This window comes from Mauremys reevesii, linkage group 1 (genome assembly GCF_016161935.1).
Source record: "Mauremys reevesii isolate NIE-2019 linkage group 1, ASM1616193v1, whole genome shotgun sequence".
In the NCBI taxonomy this organism is placed as follows: domain Eukaryota; kingdom Metazoa; phylum Chordata; order Testudines; family Geoemydidae; genus Mauremys; species Mauremys reevesii.
Genome location: NC_052623.1, coordinates 329,236,915 through 329,249,303, shown reverse-complemented (window position 1 = coordinate 329,249,303; position 12,389 = coordinate 329,236,915). Strand labels below are relative to the sequence as shown.

Below are 12,389 nucleotides of genomic sequence, written 5' to 3'. Positions count from 1 at the left end.
AAGTCCCCAGGCTTGCCTTTTGAAGGTGTTGTGAAGGTTTCCTTTGACTGGGACTCTGAGATCAAATATGGAGTGACCGCTTTGTGAAAAGTGTTTGCCTACATGGTATTTTGTCTTACCATTTTTCTGTTAGAGTTCATTTGAGAGTATAGTGATTGACTGGCTTCATCCACATAGTAGTTGGAACATTTGATGCAGTGAATGAAGTACACCATATGTTGTGATAGGCATGTATAGGACCCAGGAATCTTGAAGTGTGTCCTGGTGATATTGATCATATTAAAAGCCAACTGGCTGTTAGCTAATTGCTCTCTAAGTGGTCTCTGTGGCATTAGATGGGACAGAACACCACACCCAGAAAGTGTGTGGGTTACAATGGCATTCTCTGTCTCCAAAAGTGAATGCTGCAGTTGCTTTTGTATCTGTTCCTGCTCGCTGAGTTTGTCCCCAAGCTGTCTCCCCATGGGATCGGTTAATGATGCATTTTATTTCTTGTCCATGTTTGTATTTGTATTTACACAATCAAAGGCTATAGATTAAGAAAAAGTTACCTCCTGGGCACTGTGTGGAAGTAAACACGGAATATTTCCTCCTCTCTCATGCGTCTTCTGTATTTACTTTTACCGGAAATTGTCATGTGAAGGTTCTGCTGACTAAAGTGGGAACTAAAATAGAAGATCCAAGAATGGAGGAGTAGTGAATCAACCAAGGCCCATAAGAAAGGGAGCAAGATTATACTCTCTCTCCTAACTGTAGGACCTCTGCCAGAGCTTCTACAATTGTCAGTCAACGTATTCATAATTAGCATCATATTTGAGGGTTTAATAACTGTTATAGTCATGGTTTAAATGAATTTTCTTAGTCATGATGGCTATTCTGTGATTTGTCTGTGTTAAATATTTAATTAGGTTTTGACAGCTTTTGATTGGAAAAGCTCCTTCAGACACTTTAGTTTATTATGTATGTGCAGATTATATGAAAAAATGTAGTTCAGAGGAACTTTGGAATTTATGGGGCAAGGATTTTTTTTTTTTTTTTTTTACTTTTTGCTCTTTCTTTTTGTATTAACTAGAATTAAAAAGAAACTATATATGATGAAAACCTACTGAAAATTATTCAAGGCCTGAATTCCTTTAATGTGATTACAGCAAGGAAATTCAAAGTTAATGTTTAAGATGATTGAGTAGTCTCCTTTAGATACATGCATATAGTTCCCAATACTAATGCGTTAACTCATATCAAAGAAAGAATTGGCACGTAATGGGCAAATCTCACAAGGTTCTGTAGTTAATTTCAGATCAGCATTCCAAAGTTTGGTTGTTGGTTTAGGAATCAAGTTGGAAATCTCCCATGTGGTTAATCAGGCGTACTGTGAGAATGGATTCCATGGTGACTAGTGCGATGCTTTGTCTTGGGGTGCCCAGGACTCTGAGACACCTTGTTCACCCTCTTGTCTCAATGAAGGAGAGACTTGCTGGTGCTTAACTGCATGTCTGTTCCCAGGTACCGCCAGTCTTTAGCCACTCAAACAATCTCCTCAGAGCTCTGCCAGCCCTTACTTTGCATTGCAGGTTAACAATATGTGCATGCCCAAGTTCATCTGAAAGCATCCTCCTGTAATATTCAGCCTTTGTCACTAAATTCAGCTTTAAGAGGGTAAAATCCTTGTCTAAAGTAGCTTCTCACCTAAAGCAATCTCCTAGCACAGTGATTCTCAAACTTCATTGCACCGTGACCCTCTTCTGACAACAGTTACTACATGAGCCCGGGGGAGAGCCCGAGCCCCACTGCCCCATGTGGGGGAGAGGGCTGGTGCCCGACCCCCGCTGTCCCTGGTGGGGGTTGAGCTCGAGCTTGGACTTCATGACACACATTGGGATCCTGACCCACAGTTTGAGAATGGCTGGGATTGACTGTTATTGGATGTAAAAGGTGCTGTCCTTTTTTGCTCTCTGTGATGGATAAAAATGTCATTTTGCCCTCCTCTTGTATTTCCCCAAAGTCATTGTTCTTATCCCCAGAGTCAATAAAAATCACTAATGTAATTTCTCTAGTACCTGGTGACTTCATGTTGATTTCACATCCTCATGTTGTCCTATGCAAATTGGCTTCTATTGTGTTGACTTATGATGATTAATTTACATTTGACAGAGGTACATATTTTATCTCTCTTGTCTGGAAGAAACCTGTTTGTTAGCTCTCTCTGGGATACGGGTTTTAAAACATATGTTTTAGTACATATACACAACTTCTTAAATATCTGTACATACAGAATGCAATCATGAAGTCACATAATATTCTTTACAGATAAATATTATGACAGCAATGTGCCTAGGTATAGTAAGTTTGTCAGGCCTAACAGAAGATGTAGACCAGTGAACCCTTTGCCAGTTGGCATTTAGGAGTTCTTAGGGTCACAATTAGTACTATAGTAGGCACATCAAATAGCCTTTCTAGTAGCATTTTGGGCACTTCAGCTTCTGGATGAAATCAGGAAATCGAGTTTTATGAAAACAGAAAAGAAAAAAAATTACACTGTATCAAAACTCAAATGACTTGGTTTGTATCTCATATTATCCATATGCATCCAGCCAGATGTAGTATGTAGTTCTGTCTTCCATTTAATATACTTAATTATGGGGCTGCCCTCATCATGCAAGAGTTAATTTGAAATGTCAGCTGTTAAGGCTTTGATGAGCTTTCTAAGTGCTCTAAAATTCACATGTATGCTCATACTGTATTAAATTGCTATGCATTGCTGAGGCAGTGTTGGTAGTGCAAATTTGGAGTCATTTGAGCATTTTATCTGAACTGTTTCCTCCATTTTTGTACCTTTTTTTTCAGTCTACATTTATTCCTCCTCCCAAAGACACAAAAACTTATATTGCCTGAACAAGTTTGATTTTGGCTAGTGTCTGGCACCCAGCAAGTACTTTTTATATTGTTCTTAAGGGATTGAATTGGATCTATAAACTGTTGAACACCTAGGGTCTGCACTAGAGAAAGTGACTTGTGCATATTCTGTAAGACTGCTGCTCTTTGGTGAGCAAGAGTGTATAGAGGCTTTCCTGATGTCAGTCAGTGGGTGCCTGAGCACAATATGCTTGTAGATATTAAAACCAAATGCCATCCAAGGACCTGTTAATCCAAGTCTTACCCTTTTGCAGATTTGTGTCTGCTGTGCAAATTACCTGCATTCTACTTCAGGTTAGACTGAGGCTGCAGCTGTCTCTTCTTTTGGAAGTTTTGCTTCAAGGGCGGAACTTTTTGTTTCAGCCAATATTTTAAAACACTTTAAAATCTATATGCCTAGGTTGTTTTGAAAGCTGCAGTTCCTCATCAGGGCCAGAGATGGGGCAAGTGTGGGGTTATTGGTAAAGGGGGTTACTGAGATATAGCCCCCCGACGACGACCTGATTTTTACATTCAAAGTGCTCTAAAACCCACATCCATAGGGGGATCATCTTGAAACTCAGCATGTTGTAACAGGGGTTTAGGCCTGGTCTGCACTTAGAATTTAAATCAACCTAGCTTTGTCACTCAAGGGTGTGAAAAATCCTCACCCTGGAGGGCTATAGTTAAACTGACCTAATCCCCAGTGTAGATATAGCGAGATCTACAGAAGAATTCTTCCATCGACCTAGCTGCTGCGGGAGGTGGATTCACTGCAATGACGGGGGGAAAAATCCCTTCTGTTCAGGTCAGAATTGTCTACCTTTTGGAGCTACAGCAGCATAGTTGCAGTGATGCAACTGTGCCACAGTAGTACCCATAGTGTAAATGTGGCCTCAGGTAGAGTTTGTGGGGCATGGTTTGGGGTCACTTGGTCAAATGGTTCTTGAGATGCAACCTCATACAATGAGCTGCTAATAAGAATCTGAAACATTTTCTCACTTTTTTAATGCAGACAAGGAAAATACTAAGGCTCTGACCTTCATAAAATTTATATTACTGAACTGCCCCTGAGTTCAATATTCAAGGACCAGTTTAGAAATATTTCAAAGATTATTACATTATAAAGGCTTTAGGATCCTTGATGAGACAGTTTGTATCTCAGAGCTATTGTTTCTAAGGAACTCCTTTTCTGAGTGACCTACCTAATAATGTACTCACCCGGTGGCCAAGGACTGAGTTTGCTTCTTTTCCTCTAGAGATTTGTGTGATGTGCACATTAGTCCCACCAATTGCTAGGTGTTTGGGCTACAAGGGAGTTGTTTTGAATGGTGTGTGCAATTTTGGGAAAACTCAGAACACCACAGGTATACCCTCAATGTAATCTTCCCAAGTCCTATCCTAGGAAAGTTTTGGAGCAGTACTGTGGCCAGGATATGACCCTCAATATGGTGGTGGCCTGGATGCCTGGGCTGATATAGGAGGGTCTAGTTGCCAAGTAGGAAATGACACCAAAGAGGCAAGTACAAGTGTAGGGGTCCCAGCCAGGGTGAATTGGTTATCTACTGGGAGAAGCTCCCTCAGTTCCTGCTGGGAAGCACTAGGCATGGTCTGGGCACTGGAAAAGGCATGCTTGTGTGGGGAGATTAAAATGGATATACTCAGTGCATAGCACAGGCATGCAAGCTCTGAGATTAGGCATGGAGGGATGAGAACACTCATTGAACTGAATGGAACAGTTCACAACTCCCAGAGTTAATGCCTAGAGCTGCTTGTGCCTTTCCAGAATGAGTAAGGGGCTAAACATAAACATCTGAAAACTATGAAACAGAGCTAAGCTGATGCCTTCCACCATCACACCTCCACATAACCTTAATGCTGCCCCTTGGAACTAGCAATAGGCACTGGGACAAAACCAAAACTTACCTGTCCCTAACAAAGTCTGCCACTTTCTGCATTTTTGTGCTGTGTTGTCCAATAAAATTTTCTCAGTCATCATTCCTCTTCATGTACTGCCAATAATCCTCACAATGCTAGATGTGGCAGTATTGATTCTGGCATTAGTTGAAGCAAGTTGCTAGAGCTCACATTGCCATCTGGGCAGAGGTGCAGCTGCAACTAGAGGAATCCCCCCCCACCCCCATTTTCTGGCTTGATTTATGCAAGAGATCAGAGTCTATGATCACAATGGCCATTTAGGAATGTTTTTAAAAGCTTGTAGAGTTTCAGGGCTGCTAAAATTGCTTTCTTTTTCACCTCTAAGAGGCAGACATTCCACTTGGTGTGCCATGAAGGTAGAGGGATATAAGTGCACTTTAACCCATTCTAATGCTCTGTTATGTATTTTTGTTGCCCATCCGAACTTCTCGTCTACACTGGCATGCACACGTTGCTCTACACCCTCTCTGCGCTGCATTGCAGCTCTGGTATTTTCTTGGCATACGTTACAAGGACATACAGTGTCAGCTGGGACTTAACCAAAGAAAATCCTTAGGACAACAATGAACCTGTTAACATCTGGCAAGTCTTAGGGGGTTCATCTGAAGTAGGCGAAATGGTTGAGTGTAGGTTGGGCTTATCTAGCCTGTTTTGTGAAACTCTACCTAAACTCAAATTGTATCCTAGTCAAGGAAAGGTTTAAGTTTCCCCCACACTGTTCTTCTTCATGCCCTCTGCTGTCTTCAGCATGCTCAGAAAGGGTACAGTCCTATGGTCTTTAACAAGCACTTGTTAGGCCATTGCTCAAGGAGGGCAGAGTTAAGGTTCTCTTGGGGTGTGATGTGGGAGACATTGCCTTGACTCTACATTTCCTAGTTTTCAGAGATTTAAGTTTCGCTACCCTACATATTCTGGAAGGGCGCCAGGCAGTGCTAGACAAGCTTTTTTTTTTTTGGGTGGGGGGTGGTGGTGGTGGTGGTGGTAAGTTATTGCAAAAATCTGCAGTTGACCTATCACAGAAGTCAGCAACTTTTCAGAAGTGGTGTGCCGAGTCTTCATTTATTCACTCTAATTTAAGGTTTCACGTGCCAGTAATACATTTTAACGTTTTTTAGAAGGTCTCTTTCTATAAGTCCATAATATATAACTAAACTATTGTTGTATTTAAAAACCTTATTTACTTTACAATGTTTAAGAAGCTTCATTTAAAATTAAATTAAAATGCAGAGCCCCCCGGACCGGTGGCCAGGACCCGGGCAGCGTGAGTGCCACTGCAAATTGGCTCGCGTGCCACCTTTTGCACGCATGCCATAGGTTGCCTACCCCTGGAATAGATCTTTTGTTATTTTGGAAAAGTACAAAGTATGGTTCTTACTAATATATTTATCTTTGAGAGGGATTGGGGGGGGGGTGTTGTGGAAAGGTGATGTATAATTCCCAAAGAGGGGAAAATCTTTCTTTCTTTTATTTTAAAAGCTCCAGTGATAAAAGTTCTCTCTTTTTTTTTGGTTACTAATATAACTGAATTATGTACAAGGTTGGTTTTAACATGTGCTAATATCTTGAAAGTGCTTTCTTTAAATAACTGAGAAACTTAATTAATGTTGACAGTTAATTATGAGTACCAGTGTTCATTTATGCTTCCGTATGCATACTTTTACTGCTAGTTATTGTCTATTAAATTTGTCCTTCATGCTTTTCAAGTATCATGTTTAAAATGTACTCACCATTTGATAAATTCCTTGCTTCACAGTTTCTTTAACTCTCTTTCAGATTTTTGAACGAATTTTGTTTATCTGGGCAATACGTCATCCAGCCAGTGGATATGTTCAGGGAATAAATGACCTTGTTACTCCTTTTTTTGTAGTCTTCGTTTGTGAATATATAGGTAAGATTTGGTACAATACTTAATTACAAATTGGTTATGATTTCAGAAAAATATCTGCATTTTAGTATAACAGTTTAGCTGGATAAATAAATTACATATGAGTATATGAATGGTCATCTGGTGTATGAGAATGATATATTTGGCAAATGTAACTATATAAACAGGTGATTCCCTTAAATATGTATGGGCAGAGAAGTGGCGGGGTACTATTTACAGCTAAAACTATTCACATGTTTAAAATGGTAACTTTAAGGTATCCAGACCTATGTTACAAACTAAGGTCCTGATCCAGCAATCTGATTTGTGTAGATACTCTTGACTTCTGTAGTACTCTGAAACTTTGTCCCTATAGAGTCCTATTGAAGATGTAGGAGGAGTCCCTAATGGATTAGATGGCAAGGCTGAGGCCTGCTAGACATTTTAGAATTAGGGCATACCCTATATTATACTGTTATCTTTTAACTATAATTTAATCCTTATTATGATCATAACTACTGAAGAATGTTTTTTATAAAGGATGGTTTTGTGTAAAAGCTGTAAATATTCAGGAATAATTTTTGCCATCATTTTATTTTAATTTGCATTATGCATTATAACTAAATTATTGAAGGGAAAGCTATTGTAAAAGTTCACTACTAATTATAAACTATTGGGTTATGCTTGTGTAAATCACTGACATATTTCAGATTGTAGTTTTTTTCCATTTTAAATTCCTAATCTATTTTGGGGGGTGTGTGTGTGATTATTAAGGGTAAGCAACAATAGAGTGGAAAATAATATATTTGAAGTTAACTGTTTTACATTTCCCTTAATTTCTTTTCAAATATACATATAATGAAAATGACACAGTTGCATATATAACTACGCAGGACGTTCTATGTTCTATGAGGTGCTATATATGTATGTGTGTATACAGAGTACATTGTATATTGTGTATATATCTTTACTTTACTCCTCCTCCACCTCTTCCTTGAGTTACCCCATCAATGTCCTAACCTAGATTGATTAGATTTAATGGAGGACGCATTACCCTTGAGTGGATGAAAGACTATCCATTTATTGATTTGCATGGCAACACCTCTCTTGCTTTGTTTCATTTCTTGTTAAATAGGAAGACTTTCATTGCTAAGCAACTAATGAGAACTACTGCTGCTTACTCCCTAATCATCTCTTAAGTAGGGGTAGAGGCCTACTCCTGAGAGTGCTTGCAGTTTCTGCCTCTTACTCCCTCATTTGACAGATAATGAAAATGTTCTTAATGATCCTAGAACAGTAGGATCTCTGTTGGTAGATTTTAGAGTTGTTAATTGAAATAAGAAGTTCAAATGAGATGTGATTAGAGAATTGATATTCCATGTTAAATAGACCATTTAATTAATATGGTAAATAAGTTTGTCTTTACCACCAACTTTCCTTGTGAGACCCTAGTGATTGTTAATGCATTTGCCTGAATGTCAGTATGATGGGATCAGAGAACATGACTGTTTCAGTAATTGTAGGTTTTTTTTTAAACTGGACAACAACACAGCAACAAAAAAAGTAGTAAAAGTTGATTTGCCAATGAAAAGATGTGTGTATCAGTGAATTATATTCTAAGTCTCATTTCTATTTGTTACTTATTAAATAGGGATATGATATTCATGTGAACTATATTTTTCCAGTATATATATTTGAGTATTTCTAACCCAGAAGATTTTAAAAATAGTCATTCCTCCCAAAATTGAGATTGTTTGTTTGTTTTTAATGTAATGATTTTCAACCAAACAACCCCCCCCCCCCCCCCCGAAAATAAGCAATGAATTTATTTTATTTGCCTTCGGGGTTTTGAGCCTTCATGGTGGTCTCCAGTTATATTTTCAAGTTTTTCTCCACAACCTAGGCCTAGAATTGTTTTTAAATGAAAGCTGACATTCTTACCTAATCATAGGTTTCTAGAGGTTGGGCTTTAAGAAATGCACAAAAAATTGTGACACTCTTGATAAAGATGTGAGAAGTGGCAGCACTGAATGCTTTTTTCCTTGATCACTAATTTCTTATAAGATTAAAACATAGTATTGCAAAAGTATATTAAATCTATTTGGATAAAAATTGCAAGAACTAAACACACTAGAGTTAAACAGAATTTCTGGAATTTGGATAGATTTGTCAAAATGTGTGTAGTGTTTAATCAGTAGACATATAGCACCACCTTTTACCCCATGGCAGATTTTTAAAAATCTTGTGCAGATTTTAGAATGATACAATTTTATTTACTTTAAATAGCAAACTAAACATTACATTTAAAAAAAATATTTCACAACTTTTAAACATGAGTGATTTATGATTACTGGATAACATTCCAGGATAAGCTATTCCATTCTTCTTCTTCTTCACTTTGTTGCAAGTTTAAATTCTTTGTGTGTTCTTCCACTGGAAGCAACTTGGCCTCATGTAATGAAGGTGTAAATAATCATTGCCAGTTCATAAGTAAGCGGGAATGTTGTTTAGTGTGATCTTTTGTACACTAATTACATTTTAAAGAAAATGCACTGTTGTGATGGCATTGCTCATTCACATCTGTGTAGCTTAATTTGATCAGAAACATGAGTTATAGAAGTGAGTCATTTATTAGTAAATAGTCTGTAATTTGTGAATTGTTCAAACACAATGATTCTCTGTCATGAAGAGTTAAGATGGTTATTCAAATAACTTAAACAGTCATATTTTAGCAAATAGAAGTCTGTTTCTGCTTTTTCACAGGGTTTCCCAGCACAGCAAATTCCTCTTCTAGGCACTTAAATTATACATGTTTAGCTTCCTGTGAAGTGGTGTACACCTAAAATTTATGTCAACCTAGCTACATCACTTAGGGCTGTGGAAAACCTAGCTCCCACTGTAGATTCAGCTAGATTGATGGAAGAACTCTTCCATTGGTGCATCTCTGTCATGGTAGTGCTTGTAGTGTAGACATACCCTAATAAATATGGGTTAAGATGCCTAACTTTAAGGCACCCAGTTAGAGTATTTTAAGTGACTGAATGGAGGAACTTAATTTGTGAATGTGCCAACAACAACACAATGGTAGCTGTGTAATACAGTTATATCTCACTAATTTGCCACGGTGCATTAAAATAATATCTCTATATTGGATGTCCAGTAAGCATATATCAACAAGGTAGGCTGCTGAGCATGTCAATATGAGAGTACCACGTCACTAGAACACTTAACATAGATGTTGGGGATGGGAGAGTCATCCAGTTAGTTTCCTTGTAAGGACTGGGCTCATGTGTAAATTCACTCTTGTTTTTAAATATCCAAACTGATGAGTCTTGTACCATTTCACTTGGTTACTACTTTGATATCCTCTGTATTCCTCATTTCTTCCTCACACCTATTGGTGTTTTGAATGTCTGGAGTCACTGTCACTGCATCCATTGTGATGCTCAGTTGGACCTGAGCCACAAATTTTTATAAAGTCCATTGACTGCCTCATTGCTGAATCATTGCCATTAATGGAATGTGATGGAGACAGAGATCACTCAAGGGAGGGAAGAGAAAATTGAGTTGTTTGCCACTGGCCTTCTTTTGAAAATAAGTAGGCCAGCCTCCAAAGTTTGCCTCTGCTCCTTTCCTTTACAGTATAGAAGGGAATTGAGGTTGGCCAGACTGTCTTCCCTTAGTCAGATGGCGGCAGCAGCAGCTATTTTTACTGTAGTTCACTGCTTGTGGCTCTAGAGAGCGGAGAAGAGAGAGTAACAGAAGGTTTTGTGTTTTTTTTGAAGCTCTGTCCTGGAGGGCTGTTTACTCTTGTGGCCATTTCAGGATCAGTGAGAGTAGTAAAAGTCTTCAGCAGACGCAGGAGGAAGATGTTGGAACACAGTAATAGATGGCAGCTGGGTTGGGACGAATGTTGGATTCTGTCCTTGGTTCATGTTCATTGCAACAGTGCTTAAGCTGGCCTCAGGGCTGGCTTTAGGGGCAGGCAAGGGTGCCCAAATTTTAGGGTACCAAATTAGTATTGGGGGTGCTAAATCCTCTATGGAGTGGTTGGGGACCCAAAAATGTTTTCCATCTTGGGTTACAAAACACCTACTGCTGGCCCTCACCCCTAGGGCTCCATAATCTACCATTTTCACTAAGTTGAAATGGGTCGTTTCCATTAGCCAGGGTTAATAAATCAGTCTATAGGTTAGTATATTTAAAAGTTGTTAAATTTGGTTCCTTGGCAAATGAAACCTTGGCCTGGTCTACACTACAAACTTAGGTTGACATAAGCAGCATTAAGTCGATCTAATAATGTATGTGTCTACACTACCGAGTCCCTTCCGCTGATCATAGAATCATAGAATCTCAGGGTTGGAAGGGACCTCAGGAGGTCATCTAGTCCAACCCCCTGCTCAAAGCAGGACCAAACCCAACTAAATCATCCCAGCCAGGGCTTTGTCAAGCCTGACCTTAAAAACCTCTAAGGAAGGAGATTCCACTACCTCCCTAGGTAACCCATTCCAGTTCTTCACCACCCTACTAGTGAAAAAGTTTTTCCTAATATCCAACCTAAACCTCTCCCTCTGCAACTTGAGACCATTACTCCTTGTTCTGTCAGTGGCCTGTAAAGTCGACTTTTGTACTCTACCTCTGTGAGAGGCGTAGTGCTTGATTCGACATCCATGGGTCGATATAAGGATAGTGTAGACACTGCATTGTGTAATTTGAATGAATTGGCTTCCAGGAAGTGTCATACAGTGCTCCGCTGTCACCGCTCTGGAGAGCTCTTTCAACTCCACTGAACATCAGCCAGATACACAGGAAACAGCCGCTCCCCTGTTAAAGCCCTGGGAACTTTTGATTTTTCATTTCCTATTTGATCAGCATGGAGAGCTTGCCAGCACAGCTGGTCATGGAGACTCAAGGCCACAAAGGTGCTCCAGCATGGAGTACACGGGAGGTGATGGATCTTATTGCTGTGTGGGGAGAAGAGTCTGTGCATGCAGAGCTCCAGTCCAGCAGAAGAACTGCTAGTATTTATGGCAAGATTGTTCGGGGCATGGGGGAGAAGAGTTACCCCAGGGAAATGCAGCAGTGCCATGTGAAAATAAAGGAGCTTCAGCAAGCATCCAGAAGTCAAGGGAGGTGAACAGTCGTTCTGGTTCTACCTCACAGACATGCTGCTTTTATGAAGAGCTGCATATGATTCTCCACGGTGACCCCAACGCTAATCCAAAATGCTCCGTAGATACCTCCTAGGAGCCCTGGGCGACCTGTAGCAACAACGAGGAGGGCACTGTGGAGGAGGAGGAGGAGAATGTGAGGCAGGCAAGTGGAGGATCCATTCTCCCCAACAGCCAAGAACTGTTTTTAACCCTGGAGCCCATCTCTTCAGAGGACCAGTTGGCGGTGGAGCATGATTCTGGGAAAAGCACCTCTGGTAAGTACACATTTCAAATCAAACTGCTAGTTTTTGTTTAATCTGAACAAAAGAGTAGGTGTAATGGGTATCGGTGGCCACTCCAGCTACGCAGAGGATGCTCTCTGAAAAAGACCATTTATGAGGGCATGGTGTTGGCCTGGAATCTTCCATGAAGATCCCTAGGAAGCTTGGAGGATTACACTGTCTGAGAACCTGGACATGGACAGGGAGGACAGGAGAGCATGTCGGAAACAAAAGCATGCCACACAGAAAGAGATGCTGTGG

General features: G+C 39.8%; 1 protein-coding gene across 8 annotated transcripts in view; it reads left to right on the top strand.

Annotated features, from left to right (window-relative positions):
- Positions 1–12,389, top strand: part of TBC1D22A (TBC1 domain family member 22A) — a 421,974-nt gene that overhangs the window by 103,071 nt on the left and 306,514 nt on the right. For all 8 annotated transcript variants that reach the window (XM_039515243.1, XM_039515232.1, XM_039515281.1 and 5 more), the window contains exon 8: positions 6,604–6,718. In XM_039515243.1, coding sequence (XP_039371177.1) covers positions 6,604–6,718 — 115 coding nt within the window. The remainder of the gene's footprint in view (positions 1–6,603; positions 6,719–12,389) is intronic.